Below are 22,674 nucleotides of genomic sequence, written 5' to 3' on the forward strand. Positions count from 1 at the left end.
GAATATTCTGAGGCTTGTGACTTGCGCTTGTATGTGCACTTGAAAGGCTCAAATTTGGGGAGGCAATACACTGGAAGAAGGTGATGTAGAAGTAGAATTTTAACTGTCAGTTATATTGGGTCATCTGATAGCTTTTTATGGTACTCAGGGTAGATACAAGTACCTTCTTATGCTTAATTTGAGCACCTCTCCCTAGCAGGAAGTTGAATATCTCTGTCTAGAACTATTCCGACTTCAGAACAGCACTTTAAAACACGTTCCTGACACAAATCCTTTATCAGAAGTGTCCAAGCATTAGGAGAGATTTGGGCTCACTGAACTGTGATGCAGCAGTACTTTGAAAGAGAAGTTTAATCAAGTTTGAATGCTTGAACAAACACAATATTCTGTGGGATTGGTGTTGTTTTAGTGTGTACCTGAATGCTTTTCCATTGCAAGAAAAACTTCTTAACAATAATGGCGCAATAAACTATTTTATTAACCATAAAACTTGCGTGCCATTTCTAGAAATGCATCTTTTGCCATTGAGAGTGGGAGATGAAAGGACTGCTCAGACTTGCAGCCATCTGAAAAGTATATATATATATATATATATTTTTTTTTTTCTCTAAAAAGGGAAAAAAAAGTTAATATTTAACTTCCATATTTCATTTCCTCAGTATTATTTCCTTCAGTGACAGGATCGTATTTTGGAGGAAAAGACCTAGTTAAAGAAGTGCTAGTGGAGTAGAAATTGGGAAGTTCTGCAATTAAGAGCCTTTACCAGGCTCCTGGATAGCTTTGAAAGCATATAAGAAAATCTAAATGGCTACTGTATGGCTTAGAAAAGATCCCATGAACTTGTTTTTTTGCTATTTTCAGAGAGAGTTGCATCTCCCTTTTTATCAAATATCTTCATGAATACCAGAAAAAATCCAGGTATCCTTGCCATTAAAATGTCAAAAAAAAATTGCCTAAAATCAACTAATTAGAGCTTTAAATTATATTTAAAGATTGGGCTTTTCTTAACAAGCTAAAAGCACATTTAGTAAGGCAAAGTGTTAAATCCTTGGTTTTGTTTGAGAGAAATATTCTGCAAGCCAGCCAACTGTGGAAGTTGTGTGAATTTTGTAATTAATATTTTGTGTACGTACATAAAGCTCCAAATGACCTATTTTTAAATAAAGGACAATGATTGCACCCTGTAGGAGGGTCAGACAGATCATTTTGTCAGAAATCACATGTAAAACGAGGGCCAAATTCACTTTAATCGGACCCACCGAGAACAAGTTTCAAGTCAAAGCCTTCAACTCATTTACATCAACAGCCGAGACTTCTAGCAGTCTGACCTGGTAGCTGGGCCAGGTTAAAACAAACAAATGAAAAACTTTCATCTGTTGCTGTTCCAGTCTGTCAAATTACCAAGATAAAATCATTTTACTACTGTGTTCTGAGGTGTATTTTAGTTAGTGAATTACTTCCTAGCCCTCCTCTTAACTGCCTGGTTCCTGTCAGCAAAGTCAGGCCCACCAATTAGCGCAGGCTAATTCTGCTCCTTTTTATATGTGTGCCTCCTTTGTTATGCTGTACATTGTTCACTAGTTGGGATATCTACTGACAATTAGGGAATGAGGCAGACACAAAGACTAATTTGATCACCCGGAGACCTGCCTCCCAAGATCCCTGTGTAGGCAGTGGAGACACAGCAGTACCTCCAGGGCACTCCAGCTGAGGTTTCAGCTCGCCTTCGCCCTCTAGAGAAGCCTCCTTCTTTCCATTAACTACAGGGAAAGACTGGCATCCCCAGGCAAGAGATGGCCCCTCTCAACCACGCTCCCATTTTAATAAGGGAAGTCAGCGACAGAGTTTGACTTTTGAGTTTCAGGGCAAAGGCTGCTCGTCCGCCACGCTGGAAACGGGCCTGGTCCGGCTGCCTGATGGAGCTCATCCCAGCCCAGCTCCCGACCTGGCCCCATAGGCACCTTGTGCCTCCAAAATCAGCAATTCCCTTTGGGCACACTTCTATGTGCTCTCGGGACACTCCTGGCCTCACCAGGAGGACAGAATGAGGGAGGAATGGCAGTGGGGTGAATCTTTCACGTGAATTAAAGTCATTAAGTAAGGTTCTGTTTGTTAGGTTAATTGCGGTATTGATCCTCCAAGTCCCTCAATTTGGAGTAGTATATAACTGATACAATTTCAGTTCAATAATTTTTGTTGGTGAAAACATGCATTTTACCTGTATTCAGCTTAGTTTCTTTATGCCTTTTTCCCTAGCCAGTTCACACACTGTCAGTTGTAGACTGGACTGCCTGTAAGTGTTGGGTGTATGGCAGACATCATGGATGATAACCATTGAGACACAAATATTTTAATTGTTGAACATTCAAATTCAATAGCTAAACACGACCAATAAATTTGTGGAATCTCTTGAGTGATTCTGGCTAGGTTTTAAATAAAAGGGATCTTTGTGTCCTAATTTTTATTTATTTTTTTCCTTTTTTTCCTCCAGAAAGAAAAATAAAAGGTCATTTTAGCACAGGTCATGCAGAATCTCCTGCTACAGTAGTTGTAGGCAGAGCGCACTCTACCACTGGTAGAATAGCTGGACAGGTCCCTAAAGTGGTGAAAAATCCAATCTCGAAACAAAACTTGAATATGGATGAAAGCTTCACAGGTACGTTGTGAGATTTTTAAAACCTGTTACTGGTTCTGCCAACTGTGCACTTTTTTTTTTTTTTTCCGAAACAAGTGCTCATTTTTCTGAATATAATTTATAGGGCTGGCTGAGATGTTTAAAACTCCAGAAAATACGAGTGGAAAAACATCACCTTCAAGCACTGTTCGTGACAGTGATCTTACACCACCGTGCACGACAATGGACATTTCTGAACTGCGTACTCCTGAAGACTCTGGTATGGTTGTTAATTGGAAAGAAATTATTAAAGTATACTTTGGGGTAGCTGTGTCTGCAACTCACTGATAGTGCATAGCCTAATGCTAGGCAGACTTAGTGTAAAGATAAAGCATCTTGCAACCATTGATTTTTTTTTTATCATGTATTGGAGGACATTTTCCAGTAGTTCCAGTTATTTTTTTTGGTAGGTGTTATTTTTTTATTCATTCAGTTTTATATCGAACTTCTAAATGCTGAAGTATTGTTTCAGGCAAACCTTGTGTTGAAGCATGGCAATCCTTTAATCAATTGTCAGGGGATACATCTAGATTCAATGACAAAATCTTACGGCAGGGAGTGGTTATGCTGTAGAATTTTGCAAAGATTCTACTTAAGAAAAATGTCAGATTAGGAAGATTTGTGTTAAGATGATCCTTAGCTTTTTTTTTCTGTCTTTTGCATATGACTTTGCATATCAGTCGTGTTCCTGAATAACTCAGAATTCTTTAAATTCTGTTTTACTAAGAATTTAGCAAAAGTGAGCATCTAGTGAATCACCAACAAAAATCAAGAATGAATTATCCAATATTCAGAGTAGTAATACTAATGATTTTTATCAGATTAAATAAAAAATCATCAAGGTTTTTTAGGCTTAATTTTTTTTAACGTATGCTGTGCCTTGTAGGAGCTAATTGCCTTCTTGCTAATTACCAAACCAATTGCTGAAACACAGTTTTGGATTTAGCTTGTAGAAAGCTTTGGCTGATTGAATCCATTTTTTACTTAGTTATACAGCGATTGGAATGTTTGGATTTCCTGCTTAGTTTGTTTGCCAAATTAGATAAACCTACTGTTTATTTCAGGAGAGATGATGGTGTCACCATTAAATACTCCAGATTCTTCAGGAGAGATACTGGATTGTCAAGACATCTCAGATTTGATGAGAGAGGAGGAATCTCCAAAGTCTATATTTGAAATAATGTCCTCCAGAATTCCAGAAGGACGAATAGCTATGCTGGAAGAAGATCTTGATGTGGATAGCATGTCACTCCACTGGAGTCACAAAACTCCAGATCAGAAGTTGGAGTCAGTCAACGTTGCATCAGGCATCAAACAGCTATGAAAAACCCCAAAGAAGAAGCCAGAACCTGTAGAGGTCCTGTCGGGCATCAAGCAGCTCATGAAGACCGCCAAGCAGAAGCCAGAGCCTGTAGAGCCTACTGATTTCCTGTCAGGCATCAAGCAGCTCACAAGGGCCCCACAGCAAAAATTGGAACCTACTACAGATGAAAATGCCTTGCAGAAATTGCCGGAGACTCCAGTAGAAAACAAGGAGGTAGTAAAAGATGTGACAAGAGTTAATTTAATCCAGAAAAATCCGAAATTGAAACATCAGCTGGTAGAAGACATGGTTGGAGTCACACATTCTCTGGACACTCTCCCAACAGTTTAATGTCCTTTTTGTGCTGTGGTGCCCAGAACCGCGCACAGTGCTCGAGGTGAGGCCACTCCAGGGCAGAGCAGAACAGGGCAATCATTTCCCTCGACCGACGAGCAATGCCAAGTTTTTGAAGTATTTTTGATTTTGTCCGTAAGAGTAACTTGTTCTCTCTGTCTAATTATTCAGAACTTTTAGGCGTACTTTGTTTCTTTCGTGCTTATTTTAAATACCTCAACTCTGTTTAACTCTGGCAGTAGGTAAAGGTCAGGTTGGCTTTCATTTGTTGTGAAACCACAGCCTGAAAATGAGGTTTCGAGCAGCCAGGCTAACCAATGCCCAAAGAGCAGGAGGAGCATTAAGTCACCTGCATCTCCATCTGCTGCCTGGCCTACCTCTACTCCCTCATTTCTAAGAACTTTCCTGTTCTGTTTCATGGAGGGGAAGAGAGCCGTACTCTCTAATCCCTTTTATAGAAGTCCAAACTCTTTTGTGACTCCCTTAAGCCTCAGAGAGAATCAGCAGAGAGCAAATACATGACTTGCTTTTAAATTGGCTTTATGTACTGCGTGGAGGAGGCTGGAGAATGAAACGTGAGGTAGTTGGGGCCTGCGCTTTGTAACCGCAGGCCACTGGTAAAAATGTGCAAAATGAAGAAAGAATTGAGCATAATGATGGAAGTTATGTGTCTTAATGTAGTTAATTTTCATCTGTGCTTAAATGTTTTAAAGAGCATTTTAAAAATAATCTTCTCTATGTCACGAAGGGCTGAGGTGGAGTCCTTCCAGTCTAAAAATGTTTCTGACCCGAGTCTACATTTAAAGGGTTCAAAGGCATCTTCTGCTTGCCTATTTTCAGATCAGGGTTTCTTGTCATTTTTCATACCATATTATCTCATTGACTGGAAGTCAATTTTTGCTTAAATGATAGATATCAAGCGTAGACTTGGCCAAGAATGTGGATGGCCGTGATGTTGGATGTGGTGATGACAATTTTCTCTCGTATCAGCTTTCTACTTTTATGCAGTCAAGGCCTTCTGGTCAAGGCCTGAGTCACCCTGGCTCCTCACCAGTGTTTTTTTTTTTTTTTTTTTTTTTAAATCTTCACATACAGAGCAGCATGGGCTTTGTTTTGAGTTCTTGGAGTCTCAACTTTAAGCCTTAGTACTCAATTCCTGTCAGGGAATAAATTTTTGTAGGTAACAGCAGGTAACTACTTAGATGACGACAACAGACTTAAAGCGCTGCTTTTATTTTCAACACTTTTACTGCTGCTTCCTTCCGCGCTCCCCCTACTGTTACCCCTTCGAAGCGCCCTGTTTTTATGATGAAGAAAACAAAACCAAAACCAATTTGAATTAGGGGAGGAGCGGCTCAGAAGCCAGCCTCGGCTGTCTGCGTTAGTTTAGGAAGCTTTTAGCGAGCTGCTGCCCAACTGGGGCCTCCCGGGCTAAAAGAGTCCGTCCGCCGAGCGGCGCTGGATAGAGCCGAGGGGCCTCGAGGCGGCTCGACCGGGGCTGGGTGTGTGGGGCCGTGTCCCCCCGGGGCGGCTCCGGCAGCTCCCGGTGTCTCCGGTGCCTCAGGTGCCTGGAGCGGCGCGGCGGAGGGATACGAGCGGGCGGAGGCGGCGCTGGCGCGCGCGGCAAGGGCGGGAGGGACGGGAGGGACGGGAGGGGGGCGCCGCGGGGAGCGGCGGCGGCAGCAGCAGGAGGGAGCCGGCACCGCGCTGAGGGGGTGAGCGCCGGGACGGGACGGGGTGAGGGGGGGCGGGGGGCTGCTGGCGTTGGGAATAAGCTTTAAAACCACACGCGGTTATTGCTGGGGGAAGCGGAGTGCCGGGGAGGATGCTGAGAGCGGGCTGGGATCGCTCCGTGGTGCTGCCCTTACGGTGCTTGTGGCGTGGGGGTGCTGGGCTTTAATCCCATGCGCGGGTTATAGGTGTTGTTGTAGGGCCTGCTTTCAAATGAACAACATGTGGCGCTGCACCGTGCACAGGCACACCCAAGGGTTTGCTGGCGGAGGGGCGCTGTCAGTGCTGTCACACGCTGTGTGTGTCTGTGGGAGCCCCTCAGGGAGCCGGCACCGCGGGGCTCCTGCCAGGCCTTTCCCCTTCGGTCCTTCCTTTGCTGACGGGCCAAGGGGTGAGAAATGTCGTGGTTTGGTCAGGTTTGTATTTAACGCAACGCTCGGGACCCTGATCCTGTGGTAATGACGGGTGCTTCAGCCTCCTCCTGGAGGAGGGAGCTCCCTGAGAGCCCAGGGGACGCAGTCGCTTCTGAGACCCAGCCTGCAGCGGGATTTCTGTGAAACCTCTGCGGGTGTGAGAGCTGGCACTGACAGGGAGCTGCAGATAAATAGCTCCAGCCGCAGTCACGGCTTCTCCAGGTTTGCTTCAAAGGCAGCTTTGCTTGAAAGCCAAGTCCGAGAACGTCCCAGTAGATGAGAGGAAGGTAACGCACCAGGTGTAGGTGAGCAGGAGTGACTGCTTGCCTGAAAATAGCTTTAAATCGCTCATGGAATGAACCATTGTATGAGTGGTGCTGCCTCTTTGCAGGCTCTGATGGATACCAAGCAGCTATGGCATACGTCAAAGCGGTATTGCTAAGTTTGTGTGAGCATGTGATGACTGCTCTTACCGCTGTTAAAAGCGTTGTTTCCTCCAAACGTGTAGTGCCCGCGCTCCTGTGCACGATTTCAACCAATGCTCGTGGTGGATAGTTCCCAGGTGCAGGGAAACACATGGAAATGGCACTTCGTTCACGTGGCACAGGCACAAGGCTCTTGTGCTGTACTTTAGGAGTGTTTTGAACGGCATTAAAAAAGGGTTACGTTGCTTTACATATTTATGAGAATAAATCATGACTTGGATGAGTAATTTTGACATTCTCACATAGGTAAGACTTCTTATGTTGGAAGATGCCGCTCTTCGGGAAAATAATTGTAATTAAACGCAATGGGACCGATGGAATTCACTTTCCACTCACTGCAAGTTCTTGTTTATTTGGAAGGTGAGAATGTGTCGAGTACTCGGATGCATTGAAATAACATTAATGATAGTTCCTGCAGACAGAATCTTTTTAATATTTACTTGCAAGAAAGAACTGTTTGTATTTGTGAATGCTGTTCAAGGTAGGAAAAGTGGTATTGGACTCACATTACTTGAGCGGAACTTACTGTTTGTCATCGCTTTTTGACCTTTCCTTGTTTAAAAAAAAGTTCTTTTTTTTTTCCCCAAAGTTTCTGTCAAAGAGATCCGCTAGAGCTATGAGATTGCAAGTAATCTACATGTGACGTGTGTCCAATTAGCAAGTGGTGGCACTCTTATCTGCGGGCAGGTCCTAGAGAACCAACCAGTGCAGAAGGGAAAGTGGCTTGCATTCAACTGTGCTCATACCAGTGCTCTTTTGCATTTATTTTTATTTTTTTAATTTTTTTTTAATTATTTTTTTGGTTCTCCAAGGCCTCAGTAATGAAATGCACGAGCTAGTATCAAGAATTGATAAATGTTTTTACTTCTCTTGAACTGGGTTTGCTCAGCACTTCTCTGATTGATTGATTAATATCTTAACTAATTATCCAGTCCTGCATCAGATCCCGTAGTGCCAGTCTGTGGGAAGCACTGCAGTGTCAATAATACTCTTCTTTGGCTTCAGCAGAGCTGCCCAGGCAGATGATAATCAGTTTTAATGTCTTTTTAGGCTTGTCATGAACAGATTTTTGGTTATTTTACCTTTTTTCCAGTATGGATTCTCTGGCATTACAGAAACATAAGCTCCTGATATTTTTTTGTCACAGTTGAAAGCCTTAGGTGGTTCATTTCTTCCCGTTCATTGCCTAATGTCCTGCATTTTTTTTCAGGCTTAATTGTCTTCAGGATCTCAACTCTTTTAGCCAATAAAGGTGAATGAGTTCAACGCTCCCTGGTGGGTTAGGCAGGGCAAGCCTGCATTCTAACAATTTTGGCCACTAATGGTAATCTGCGGCTTCACACTGGAGCCAGTCCTATAATAATTGGCTTTACTGGCGGATGAAAAGGCTGCTTCTCAGCCACTCAGACACTGTTTTTTTTGATCTCTGTATTGTTAGCACTAGGACAGATTTTGGACAGAGTGTATTTTGCTGATAACGTGACTTAGAATCCAAGCTTTAGACTCCGCGTTTCTCTTTCGATCCTTTTTACTGCAGTGCTGTTTTTTCCACCACTTTTCATCACAGAAATTAGCACCAAGTACAGCATTCCCCCTGTTTCTTACCTGGAGAACTTAGTGACTGCTCTCTTGCCTTAGGTCTGTTGGCATGTATTAAATGTATATGTCCAGAGAAAAGTGGTGGAATTTAAACTGCTGATCACATTCACTTTTTTCTTTGGTGGAGAAAAGGTTTCCCTGTGGTAGCAATAACTTTCTGGCTTTTTCCTAGTGTTCCAAACTCTTTTGGTGCGATAGACATCATGTTAAGTATTTCATTCAATGTATTTTCTTGTCCCTTTGTTCTTCTGTGTACAGTCATCCAAATTATTAGCTGAAATTTGGGATGTCAAAGCACCAAATTCTACAGCAGTGAGATTTTTTGTCTTCTCTGCATGTCTGTAAACTCCAATTATATTTTCACCTCTAGGAGAACAGAATGTGACATCCGCATCCAGTTGCCTCAGGTCTCAAAAGAACATTGTAAAATTGAAGTAAATGAAAACGAGGAGGTAAGATATGCATATTTTAATGACATTTGTATTGCATTGTTGCATCTCATCGGGCTACTGAAATTTTTGTTTTATTTCTAGGCAATCTTGACAAATTTAAGTACAGTAAATCCTACGCAGCTGAACGGTAGCTGTTTTCAGCAACCTGTACCTCTGAAGCACGGAGATGTGTTAACTATTATTGATCGTTCTTTCAGGTAAGTGCCAGTGACAAACTGTCTCTGACAGACAATGCCTTGATCCTAGAACATGTTCTGCAGCCAAACAGTGTGGGGAACTCTGTGGACGGTCTCTACCTGCCGGATGAAGATACAGGAGATAGCAGTAGATGAATGGGAAAACCTAAAACATCATTTTACCATTTTCAGAAAGATAATTTAGTTTATTTTGTATCTCTTTACAATGTCTTATAGAGCTTCTCCAGAAGGCAAGACGGCTTAAAGATTTTTTTTATTACTTTTATGTATTATATTAAGCTAAATCAATAAAGATAGAATTGTCTGGAGAGATCATTTTGATTTTGTTTCAAGGACAAACACATTTCTAGGAGAAGAGAATATTTTGATGTAGTGAAAGTACTTTAAAGCAATATGTTGGTATTGCTGGGAGTGGGACAACTCTTTCTAGGTCATTTATCTTAATAATGCGAATTTAGTTATCAGCTATTTAACCAAAAAAATGCTTGTTTTTACTTTTAAAATATTTCATCCAGGTTTGAATATCCTCTCCAATCATCTCCAAGAAAAAGGCGTTCCAGATCTCCAAAAGATGAAACGCGGCAGGTAAATTTGTGGTGACAGGCTTACTTCTAAATACATTGGTATCAGTATTGATAAGGATGAATTCTATTTCCCTGTTTTGTTGTGGGTTTTGTCTGCTTTTTTTTAAATGAGGAATATTTTTTCAATCGTAGGCTAGCTTTCCGTTTGAAAATGCAAATGAACTCATATCTTTTTTAAACTCAATATATTATTTTTAGAGTTATCAGTTTCTGTTAATAGATCTATTACTCATCTATTAAGATTATAGGCAACCTATTGAAACGAATCCTTATCTTTTTTGAGGAGAGAATAGGATGCAGGAAACAAAGTATTAACATTGGATATACTTGTACTTTTAAATGGGGATGTTTGCCCTAGAACCTGAGCATTTTTTTCCTCCAAAAGTATGTTGTTTTATGGGCTAGTAAATTGTTGGAATTTATAAATATCAAACTAAGTTTATCTTTTAATAATTGATTTGCACTTGTTTCTTTTTTTAATTCCCAACAATGTTTTAACCCTTCAAGGGGATATTGCTACTTAGCGAGTACTGTGGCTATTGAAGATTTTTGTACGTGATGTTTCTCTTATTTAAATAAAATTCTTCCACTAGGTCTGGTACAAAAGTGAGCTTAGAATGTGCTTGTACATGTTCATATGCTACAGCTGCTTTTAGAGCTAATAATAATAAAACAAGACTTGAGCTCTTGCTGTGTAGAGTATCGGTTAGTGTTCTTAAGTGGTGAAATACTCGGTTTTAATTTGAGTGCTTTTAAACCTGTTCAGTATGCAATGCTTACACATTTATAAATCTAGCGTTTTCCGATGTTCAGTAGAAAGCTAAATAAATATTTGTTGCTCTGCTGTAACGTTGTACAAATTTACAGGTTCTTCATGTTCAGCAGGTGGCAGAAGTGGAGTTATTACATAAGCAAACTTCAGGATCTAAAAGATCTTCAGGTTGGTACCTGTATTATAGGGGGTTTGTGTTCATCTTCCTCCTTAATTTTAATTCTTAGCATATGGAGGAAAAACAAGGTTGAAAAGAGCAAAATAAATATATTTAAAGATTTTTCAAACTGAGCACAGTACACATTCCTGTGTCAGTGTACTACTGCATTGTACTTAAATGCTGTGATTTACCCATGCCAGGGGAAAACACATTGTTGCATTCTGACAAACGGGCAGTAACACTTTTTGAGAAACAGTATTGAACGTTTTGCTGAAACCCCAAAAGATCACGTTTAAAGATCTCCTTCCTAACCCCCATCTCCTTTTCCAAAAGTTGATCAGTGTGCTTTTTCCTTGTCTGTTAGTCTCTCCATCTTTACATGTATTTCCCGTTGCATCTAAGAGAAGTGGACATGTCAGCATTTGTTTTAGTAGATGTTCATGCTGGTATATGGCAGTGTTGAGACTGTGGATGTGTAAATGTTCACAAGGGCTCAGCTTCTTGTGGTTTCAAAAGGCAACTTCTTGGATGAACCCTGCTAGCTGACTGCTCTCTGCGTGGAAAATGTGAAGTGAAGCATGTTACTTCAGGCCTCCAGCATGCGTGCGGTCACTTGCTCTGTCTCATTTGGGAAGTGCTAGCTCTGTTTTATTGTCTTGCTTTACCCTAGAGAAGCATTGGTACAGTTAGAACAATACAGCACCTGGGTAAATGCAAGACAGGAAACTGACTGAATTGTGGTAAGCCGATCTCAGTGATTGTTTAGTTCTGTGTTCACAGATTTGTCTTGTGGCAGCCGTGAAAGATAGGTATACAAGCCACCGAAGAAAAACAGCAGCATGAAATACAAATTGCCTTATCTGAATGTGGGATAAGGTCCAGATTGCAACTTAAAATTTATTAAACATTTCACAACTAATGTTTTTATTATGAGAGAATTGTTATTGTAAACAGAGCTTTGTGTACAGTCCCATATCCTGGAGCCTGGTTGCTAGCCTTGGTAGAGGAAAGGAGGGAATTCTCATCTGTATTTAAGGAACTTTACTTATGTTTCTGCTTTTTTTACATAACTTTGTTTTTGCTTTGCTTACGCTGTAGATCATTCTGAGTGCAAAGAACAAAATGCTGATGAAAATAAACAAAGTACAGAGGAAAATATGTCCAAAGCCTTACCAGTTAAGCTACAAACACCTAAATCTTCATATAAGATAAAACAATCTACTAGAAAGCAAACTGAAATGTCTCCCTTTAGTAAACTCTATGAAACGCTGAAACATGAGATTAAAGTGAAAAAAACTCTGCAAGGAGGAAATGTACCTGAAAAAGCTGGAAAAGAAGGTGGTAAGGGTGCCCTGCAGGAACCAAGTGCTCAAATCGCATCAAGTTGTGATCATGTAAGCCCTACTGAAGAAAAAGAAATTGGCATAAGTGAAAATAATGAAGAATATAAAATGAAACAAGAAGTAATTAGTTCAGAACTTAATCAAATCTCAATGGTAGGAAGTGCTACCAAGAAATGTTTTACCAGAAGTCCGCGAACTTCTGTTTCAAAGGAGATGACAAAAAGTATTCTCAGGAGAAGTAACTTGCAAGATCATAAGGAAGAAAGTACACCAGGTAAATCTAAAGGCACTGAAGTTCCAGCCAAAACACCCAAACCCAGTAAGGAGAATGACAGAAATGCAGCATGTCTGCTGCAGCCATGCTCCATAGAACGCTTGGGTTATGCAGATGAGGTGAAAATCTACAACTCTGCAATAACAGCAGAGAAAATAGCACAGACAACAAACATGACAAACGTTTCTGAAGTAGACAAACATGTTATGTCTACACCAACCCCCAGAAGGAAGAGTCCTCGATCTTGTTTCATGTCACCTACCAACGAAGCTACTGGGGTGGATTCTGTAAATATTGGTACTCCGACAGCTCGAGGAGATGTGTTGTTGGAACACAAATCTTTTTCAGAAATTTCAGCTGAAATTCAAAGGGAAGATTCAGTGTGCAGAAATGATAGCCTCCAACAACAGCCTTTGGCAGAAAATAAATGCATAAACCAGAGACGAAACAGTAAACAACATACACCAAGAAAATTGGGGAAAGTAGAAGTGCTGAAAGAAATCTGTGATCAGACAAATGTAGATTCAAAAAAGAGAGATTCTGAGTCTCCTGCTTCTAATTCCAAGAGTCCCAGAAGAAATGTCAGACAAAGTAAAGAATTTGTAAACAAAAGCATCCATTCAGAGACACCAACTTCAGGAGAGATAACATCAGAACTGACATCTCCTGCTAGTCAGAAATCTGGCTCTGGAAGAAAAAGGGGTAGGCCGAGAACCTCTGAACTGTGAACTGAGAAAGCACTGGAGACAAATGCAGTTGAAGAACACGACAATAAGACTGTAGACAGACAGGACAGTGGAACTCAACAAGATCTGGCCACCAATGGGTGTAATCAGAAATCAGATTTGGAAGATACTTGTGTTCTAAGACCTCGGAGATCATCATCAAAAAGGTCTTTGGGAAGTGCTAGTGTACTGGAAGACAATGAGGCTGTTGCAGAAATGAATGTTTCTGACCTGTTGGCTGAAGAAGAATCAGGTAAATAGATTTCGCGCCTTGTTGGCACTTAATTGGAGAAAATCTCTTAATTTTCGTGAGAATTTTTCCATTTAAATATATAATTAATTGCTGATACGTTGGTTCTGTAACATCATGTTTTTATATATATGACCCTAAAAATAACCAGTAATTTCTATAAAATTTTCTCCAATTGAATGTAAATGAGTTACTTTCTAATATGTTTCTGCCTTTAAAATGCCCAAGTAAGCCTTGTTTCCTGTGCTGGTTAAAATGGTGACTTCCTGGATTCTTTGATTTGTGGAGATATATTCAATTATTGCTATTTTTTGTTTAGGTAACACAAAAAGAGTGTCTCAGAAGAGGAAGAGCGGTGATCTGTTACCTCAGCCTTTAGGCAAGCGAAAAAGATTGTCTTTTGGTGGTCATCTAAGTCCGGAACTCTTTGACAAAAGTTTGCCTCCCAACTCACCCCTTAAACGAGGTGCGATTCCTGCAAGGCTGAGCTTACCGTTTGGAGGCTCCCCACGCGCAGTGCTGAAAAAGGCTCAGGGGCTGAAGCACTTTGCAGTCCAGGTAAATAAATGCTGAGGCTAATCGAGTCGCTAAGCTAAGTGATACGAACAGAACTTGTAAATTCAAAGACTTCTAAAAATGAATTCAAAATGAATAATAAAGATGTATGTTAGGAAGTGGACATATTGACTGGGAATTATAATGGTATTTTTTAATCAGCGTTTTTAAACTTTTTCCTCCAAAGGAGGATGTGCAGCTTATTGTTCGTCTACCTCTCTTTATCCAGGGGGTGTGCTTTATTTCATCACACGTTTTTGCTTGTTCTCATGCATGTTTTGGAGTATGTTTGTGTGCTTGTGCTTAACAGCAGAATCTACTGGCACCAGTTAATCATAAATAGCAGAAAAGAGACGCAATCTAGAAAGAGTAGTTTGTTGCCAGACTATGCAAGCTATGGCCGTGTGGCTTGGCCAGAAGTCTGAAAACATTCAGCTGCTGATTTAAGCTAGTGAAAGCCTGTAGTGCACTTTATGGGAATAAGACTGTTTTGAATAAACTAGAGTAACAAAGTTAATTTGTTCAGTTGGATTTGCACAGGCCATTGGAGGCTTTTGAAATTTAAAAGTTGTTGCCAATTTGCTTTCTTCTTAGAGAGTAACATCTAAGACTTTTTCAACTGATCTGATGCTATTTTATACTATTGCATTTACTTTCAGAGATAGAAAAGAACACTTGTAGTTTAGCTTTGCACAGTAATTTTTTGTTATTTTTTTTTCTACCAGGAACTTTCTGTATGTTTGCAAAAAGAAAAAATGTCACCAGAAAAATTGCCAGCCCAGACGCCCCCAGCTGCCTCTTCCCCTGACTCTGGAAAAGCAACACCGCAGCTTCCTACAGGCTCTCCAGCACCTTACACAAAAGGGCGTTTCTCTGTTTCGCACATCACAACACCATCACCAATTGCAGAAGAGCAGAACGGTGTTGCAAAAGATATGAATACAGGGGAGAAAAATGGTGCCCTAGAGAAAACACCTAAATCTAATGGTGTTAGCCAAGATGATAAAACCTCGATGGCAACACCTAACAACTTAACAAGAAGTTCACGACGTAGTATGAAGACTCCCATGAAGAGGAGGAGTGGTGCTGTAGCAGTTATCAGTTCAAAAAGAAGAAGCGGTGCCTCTACTGCCAACTTACTAGGTTTGTTTCAGCAGTTAACTTTAATATGATTTCTACTGCTTTAAAAAACAGCTACAAAACTGAAGTAGTCCTATTATTAGTTTTATTCTGAGACCACCAAATGATCGGTGTATATTCTGATGGTTTGTGGGATTTTTTTTTTTTTGAATCATCTGAGAATTGCAAAATTTTATGTTCTCACACTTATCCATCGCTTTAGCAACTAGATTTATAACAAGGTATTTAGAACGCAAATCCTAATACTCAGAAACTGAAAAATGGTAGAATTAAGGTTCTGTTTGTTAGGTTAATTGCGGTATTGATCCTCCAAGTCCCTCAATATTTTCTAGAGGTCAGTGTCTGCGGCCTGTGTATAATGTTGGCGTGCACACATCTCAAAGGGTGGTAGCTTTCTGTTCCTCTATTAAATGCAAAAAAAATAAAAAAATAAAAAAATTCAGCTCAGGTATCTATGCATTTTTAAGACCCCAGTTAAGAACCTACATTTTCATATAGTCTAGGAGGAGTAATAGATTTCTATGGAAGGACAGATAGAGTTTATTTTCTGATGTTTTTCTTAGGGCTTCTTTTGGAGAAGATGAATGGCCCTTTGGGCAAGTTCTGATTTGTGAAATCCGTGTTTTCAAAGTGTTACCACAAGAGGAGTGAGGGGTTGCTTCCACCAGCTTAGGTTGCAGCCTCTGAAATGAGAGGAGTATCTTCACCCAAAATGTTTAGTTGGGTCTGTGGTGCAGGATTTATGATCATCCCAAATTCCAGGACATGTAGCTTCATGCTTCTTGTCTCAGCAACAACTCAAGCAGTAGGTCTAGACTAGTGACCTTGGAGTTTTACAGAATTTTACCGATTTTACTGGATCTATATGAAGTCCTTGCATGTTGAACAACTCCAGTTTCCTTGCACTCATTTTCTCCTGCTCTGTTTGTGACTCAGTCTCCTTAACTGCAACAGGGAGACTTCACAAAGCCATCTTCATCAACCTAATCCTGTGTCGGCCCCTACTGGCTGCTGCTTAGAAGTATCCCTTTTGGTTGGTTTGGTTGTTTTCCAAAGAAACCTGGTGATAGCCACCAACAGATTCAGAAGAGAAACAGGACAAAGCAGCTTGGCATTTGTAACCCCTTGAAGGTGATGTGCTTGGGATCAATTTGTCATTTGGCTTAGTAGCTTTCCCTATGCAATGTGGGTAGAAAGAGGAAATAACAGCAGCGCTTTGACCTCTGGAAGCTCATGATATAAGTACCCTTCTAGGTCAGCTTCACAGCCTTGCTGTCTTCCGTGTTCCAACCTGTATTTTTTGTTCTTGCAGTTATGTAAGAGAAGCAAGTGCCTCTAAGTTGCTCTTTGTCTGTCATTTCAGTCTTTAATATCATCCCATAATTATTCAAGGCAGTAATTTCTAACAAATCAAAGTCCTAAGGCACACCCCAATTTTTATTTTTTATTTTATTTTTTTTTTTCAGAATGAGAACAGGGCTGAACTCTTGTGCTGTGAGAAAATGCTCCATTTTAATTGCATTACACACAGCCTTAATGATAAGGGATCATTCCATCTTCCCTAATTTAGCTAGTACGTGTTCGATAGTGAGGCGGCCTCCATACCAGAGGAGATGAAAGCCTTGGGCAGAGGCACGGAGTTGTGAGGGTAGAGGAAGAACACTTGCCAAGTTTCCATCACTGCATTGAAGGAGCTGCCTTGTTTTCCATTCAGTAGCTGCAACTAGGATATAAGAGGGCATCTTGGCCTCTGTGCCAAGCTGTGCAAAGTGAAGAGCTCGTCAGCGAGATGAGCAAAGGGGCATTTTGTTTGGGTTTGTTGAGTGTCACAGGTTGTGCAAACAAGACATTCACCACACAAAAGCTGTTCTGCATAAATGTTACTCTTGACTCATTGGATAAAACCTAATTAAGGCTTTCCTAACAGGGCAATATTCTTTTTTTTTCCAAACAAAGTTCTTGAAAGAAGCAGGAGAGGGGATTCTCGGCTCCTTTTCACAAACCACTTCAAAAGAACTGAGAGAACACCCTTAACTAGATAGCGCCGCTAGGAGCAAATCATTTTTCATAGCACCTGGCACACTGCGTTAGGGTATCACACATCCCACCACTTCAGCTGTGGTCAGCACGTGACTGCTGATGAGCGGGGGCTAACGAAGCGTGCCAGAAGCTGGGCTGTGACTGCTTAACCCCACTGCCACACAGGGCCTGAGCTTGCTCTCCATTCAGCCACTCGGGCTTATTAATTGGGGCTGCGATCCACAGGAAAGTAACTGCTCTGTGGTTGTTTTCTGTAGAGCAGCTAATGCTCAGACTAAGTAAATTGACTTGAAATATCTAATTAATAAGTAAATAATAGTCCATAAAGAGCAGCTGACTCTGTCTGCTGAGATACTACAGAAATGGGGCCTCGCTTAGCAAAAGAGGTCCTAATGGCCTTTTGGGGCAGTGCAAGAAATTCCCTTCTAAAGATGATTGTTAGTTTTTTCCTTGCTTTTATTCTAAAAACCAGTCTCGTCCTAACTGACACCAGCAGAAAGAGTCCACACTCTTGTTTTAAGACAGTATCTGTGACTTTCATGCAGCAGAATTGGTAATTCTACAGGTCACGTTAAAGGTTTTATACAGGATTTTAAACTCAAGTATTTGGTGTCTCTGATTTGTTTTGAAGTCTGTCTCTTCAAAACTAGTAAACTGATATACATGTATATATATATGTATATACATGTATTTTAACAAGTTTTAAAGATCAGCAGCCTATGCACATCATTTTGGGGAGCAATGGTAACAGTGGTTTGAAGTAAATTATGTGTCTGTTTAACACAGAATGGGAAAAAATAACCTACTTTAGTTGTAGAATCTCAGAGGAAAGCAAAGTCCTACCAACACACCTACAGTGAGAACAAGCTCCAGTGAACCATACGTATGCAAACGTTATAGCCTTATTGAGAAATAGAGCTGAACACAGGCATATTTTCTGATTCTAATTAATATATATATTTTTGTCTCCAGTGATTCTGTCTGATATCTCATTTTTTGTTTGCTCCTAGTTTGTGACTTTCTATGTATATGTAAAGTATGCATATAAAGTTATCAAAGTTATACACTTATATATATTTTTCAGAGCTGAGTTACCAATTTCTGAACATACTAAATGCATAATTAATACTTGATATACATTTGATATCTCTGTGGCAGTGAACTAATTTATTTTCTACTTTTATATTACTATTTAGTACAAGCTAAACATGAGTAAAGAAAAAGTGGTATCCATCCCTAGGCAAATGGTGACGTGTCGACCAGATCTGTACCATTACAGTAGTTCAGGGGGACAGAAGGTGGTCAACCTTCATCTCGTGAGACTCACAGCCCCACAAGGAAAAATGTGTCATAGGATTATTTTCTGTAACATAGTACGCATAAATATCTTGCAATTTGCTCTCAAGTATAGCTAGGAGTCTCAAGTTAACTATTTTCTCAAAAATTTTGATGGCAAATATAAATGTGCGGTTGTCATCCCATGTCTTGTGTCATTGGTCATCTCCTGAGTGTACACCGACACTCAGCTCCTTCCAGGAATCTTCACCGACTTTGATACTGCCAAATCAATACCCTTTAGGTTATAAACTCTACAAGAAGCCAGGTATTTTTGCCTAAATTGAATGCCTAACTTGAAAGAGCCCTTCAGAGCTGCAACACAGCTGAAAATAATTCCCAAACTGCCCTACTTCGATTTCATTCTGCTTCATTTAATGTGTTTCTGGAAGGTGGTGGTGTCCTTAAAGAATGCAAATTGCAATTCTTTTATTACACGAAAATATCTTCTAAAATGGTCTGAGTCTCAAGCTAAAATATTCTGAGTCTTATGCTAGGTAAATATTCAAGGGAAAAACAAGGGTACCTATGCAGAACTTCTGAAAGAAAATGACACAAAAATAATTTAAGAGAAACTCAGAAATTCTGTAATGCTTATTTTCAATACAAATTGTAAAATATCCTATGTGGAGGTATTTATAACTCCATCACTACCTTGATTTATTTACCTTTGGGATGTGACTTTACAGTGTCCTTTTCTGTCCCCAGGTATGAACTGTAAGTGATCATAGCAAAGACTTCATTTACTTATGTATTTATTTATTTATTTCCAAATACTGTTTGGCTTTCACTTAAAGAAATATTTCTGCATTTTTCAAGAGGCATAGACTGAAAACATAAGGTGGAGAAACAGCTGATCCTTAGCATTGGAAGTGTATGTAATTTTTAATATAAGGTGTATGTAATTTTTAATATAAGGAGGTGTTAAAGTGCCAGGCAGATGTCGCCATAATGTCTTTATCTGCAGTAACACTTTTGTACACCACATAATGTGCTATGTGTCCATTGAACTAGGATGTTTTGACTATGGATTTTGAAAGAATGTAATTAAGTTTCTATATATGCCTCACTTCTTTTAATGTCTTGCCCTAGAAAGTTTTTGTTTGACAATAGTAAATAAAATAAAGTTGACTTTAATTCTGTGTTTGTGTTTTTGTTTGTTTGTTTGTTTGTTTTATATAATAAATGTAGCTTTCAGGGATTCATAAAAATATGTTTACAGTTACTCATGCCTTTATTTGGATTCATAGTTTTCTCTGTATGTGTCTATATATTTTTACATTTATAAATATATTTTAAGGAGGAGAGAGATATTTAGACAGTAGAACAGTAGAGAATGAGTACTAAATAATGTTGGTGAAGAGTGGTGGTGAATATCCATGGCCAGGTAAAATAAAAATAAGAAAGAATATCACAGCTGCCTTTCTTTTCATCAGCAGACTGTTTCCTTTATACCAAACTAGGGAGACGTATAAGAAATTGAGGTGCCTGACAGTGCATCAGACTTTTTTTGGGTTCAATATATTTGAAAACTATATTTTGAAAGGCAAAAACATATATATATATTTTATCTGTCCAAAAGAAACAAGAACATTCCATAAATACCTGCAAGTATGTAAAGATAATATAATTTTCAGTAATGGTATAATATATACTCTCCAGAAAGGCTTTTAAATAAAATTTTAAATAACATTTTACATGGATACAGTAAGATAGTAAATATGCAGTCCATTTTATTATTATTTTTTATTATTCTATTTTTGTTTAAGAGCCTGGTCACATTTTATTAAAATGGGTAACTAAAATATTCGCTGTAAGGCTGAGCGTTTAGTTAACTCGGTATTCATATTTTCTAAGCAATCTTCCAAAAATAAAAAAATAAAAAAATAATCCTGACATTAGATTTTAATATTTCAAACCTGTACTGTAATCAATGGTATAGTTTATATATAGATATGTCATTTACTCTTGACTTTCTCTTTCATATCCAATATCCTTTCTGACTACTGTGAGTTCATAGCTCAAAAAAGTTTCTTGATAACAAGATCAGCTGCTTAATTACAAGAAAACCTGTATTGGTTTGAATTTTCCATCTTTTAATTTGTATCTTTCCATGGCATTCCTCTCCTGACTTGACACTAAGGTGCAATGCTATTTTGAGAGAACAGTGTGATTGTAGTTGTTAACCTTGATGCTGAGTTGTAAACACTGTCAGGTTCGATAATTTCCCAAAGGCTGAGATCTGATGGAGCCAATTCTCAAAGATTAAAAGATATCAGGTAATTGATGATCTTTGAGGATGTCATCTCCATAGATTCTTATTTCAGCTTCCTTTCTTGCTTCTTTAGGATAGAATTTATGGTTTGTCCTCAGGGGAGGAAGAAAAAACAAAAGAAAACAAACAAACAAAATAAAACTGAAACAGGTGGAACTTGCACCCTTCTTTAAAAAAAAAAAAAAAAAAAAAAAGCCTTTGGGGTTACTTGCATCTCCAAAAATCAGTTAGTGAATATTCTGAGGCTTGTGACTTGCGCTTGTATGTGCACTTGAAGGGCTCGAATTTGGGGAGGCAATACACTGGAAGAAGGTGATGTAGAAGTAGAATTTTAACTGTCAGTTATATTGGGTCATCTGATAGCTTTTTATGGTACTCAGGGTAGATACAAGTACCTTCTTATGCTTAATTTGAGCACCTATCCCTAGCAGGAAGTTGAATATCTCTGTCTAGAACTATTCCGACTTCAGAACAGCACTTTAAAACACGTTCCTGACACAAATCCTTTATCAGAAGTGTCCAAGCATTAGGAGAGATTTGGGCTCACTGAACTGTGATGCAGCAGTACTTTGAAAGAGAAGTTTAATCAAGTTTGAATGCTTGAACAAACACAATATTCTGTGGGATTGGTGTTGTTTTAGTGTGTACCTGAATGCTTTTCCATTGCAAGAAAAACTTCTTAACAATAATGGCGCAATAAACTATTTTATTAACCATAAAACTTGCGTGCCATTTCTAGAAATGCATCTTTTGCCATTGAGAGTGGGAGATGAAAGGACTGCTCAGGCTTGCAGCCATCTGAAAAGTATATATATATATATATTTATTTTTTTTCTCTAAAAAGGGAAAAAAAAGTTAATATTTAACTTCCATATTTCATTTCCTCAGTATTATTTCCTTCAGTGACAGGATCGTATTTTGGAGGAAAAGACCTAGTTAAAGAAGTGCTAGTGGAGTAGAAATTGGGAAGTTCTGCAATTAAGAGCCTTTACCAGGCTCCTGGATAGCTTTGAAAGCATATAAGAAAATCTAAATGGCTACTGTATGGCTTAGAAAAGATCCCATGAACTTGTTTTTTTGCTATTTTCAGAGAGAGTTGCATCTACCTTTTTATCAAATATCTTCATGAATACCAGAAAAAATCCAGGTATCCTTGCCATTAAAATGTCAAAAAAAAATTGCCTAAAATCAACTAATTAGAGCTTTAAATTATATTTAAAGATTGGGCTTTTCTTAACAAGCTAAAAGCACATTTACTAAGGCAAAGTAAGGCAAAGTTTTAAATCCTTGGTTTTGTTTGAGAGAAGTATTCTGCAAGCCAGCCAACTGTGGAAGTTGTGTGAATTTTGTAATTAATATTTTGTGTACGTACATAAAGCTCCAAATGACCTATTTTTAAATAAAGGACAATGATAACACCCTGTAGGAGGGTCAGACAGATCATTTTGTCAGAAATCACATGTAAAACGAGGGCCAAATTCACTTTAATCGGACCCACCGAGAACAAGTTTCAAGTCAAAGCCTTCAACTCATTTACATCAACAGCCGAGACTTCTAGCAGTCTGACCTGGTAGCTGGGCCAGGTTAAAACAAACAAATGAAAAACTTTCATCTGTTGCTGTTCCAGTCTGTCAAATTACCAAGATAAAATCATTTTACTACTGTGTTCTGAGGTGTATTTTAGTTAGTGAATTACTTCCTAGCCCTCCTCTTAACTGCCTGGTTCCTGTCAGCAAAGTCAGGCCCACCAATTAGCGCAGGCTAATTCTGCTCCTTTTTATATGTGTGCCTCCTTTGTTATGCTGTACATTGTTCACTAGTTGGGATATCTACTGACAATTAGGGAATGAGGCAGACACAAAGACTAATTTGATCACCCGGAGACCTGCCTCCCAAGATCCCTGTGTAGGCAGTGGAGACACAGCAGTACCTCCAGGGCACTCCAGCTGAGGTTTCAGCTCGCCTTCGCCCTCTAGAGAAGCCTCCTTCTTTCCATTAACTACAGGGAAAGAC

The 22,674-nt window shown here is 39.4% G+C and overlaps 3 protein-coding genes across 3 annotated transcripts in view; 2 read left to right on the plus strand and 1 right to left on the minus strand.

The window, feature by feature from the left end:
* The first annotated feature begins 5,440 nt into the window (after positions 1-5,440).
* On the plus strand, positions 5,441-13,080 carry LOC139999369 (uncharacterized). The gene is made up of 7 exons (XM_072027266.1): positions 5,441-5,895; positions 7,207-7,320; positions 8,930-9,011; positions 9,093-9,208; positions 9,724-9,793; positions 10,660-10,732; positions 11,823-13,080. The coding sequence occupies exons 2-7, from the start codon at positions 7,229-7,231 to the stop codon at positions 13,067-13,069; spliced, it is 1,680 nt and encodes a 559-aa protein (XP_071883367.1). The 5' UTR covers positions 5,441-5,895; positions 7,207-7,228; the 3' UTR covers positions 13,070-13,080.
* Positions 9,013-22,674, minus strand: part of LOC119714988 (serine/threonine-protein kinase RIO2) — a 33,026-nt gene continuing 19,364 nt past the window's right edge. Inside the window, 1 exon segment of the mRNA XM_072027267.1 lies at positions 9,013-9,307. Coding sequence (XP_071883368.1) covers positions 9,304-9,307 — 4 coding nt within the window. The 3' untranslated portion in view covers positions 9,013-9,303.
* Positions 13,080-15,511, plus strand: LOC139999370 (uncharacterized). The gene is made up of 3 exons (XM_072027268.1): positions 13,080-13,319; positions 13,636-13,874; positions 14,597-15,511. Exons 1-3 carry the CDS (start codon positions 13,283-13,285, stop codon positions 15,041-15,043), a joined length of 723 nt encoding a protein of 240 aa, XP_071883369.1. The 5' UTR covers positions 13,080-13,282; the 3' UTR covers positions 15,044-15,511.

Source organism: Anas platyrhynchos, chromosome 23 (assembly GCF_047663525.1).
Source record: "Anas platyrhynchos isolate ZD024472 breed Pekin duck chromosome 23, IASCAAS_PekinDuck_T2T, whole genome shotgun sequence".
Classification (NCBI taxonomy): Eukaryota; Metazoa; Chordata; class Aves; order Anseriformes; family Anatidae; genus Anas; species Anas platyrhynchos.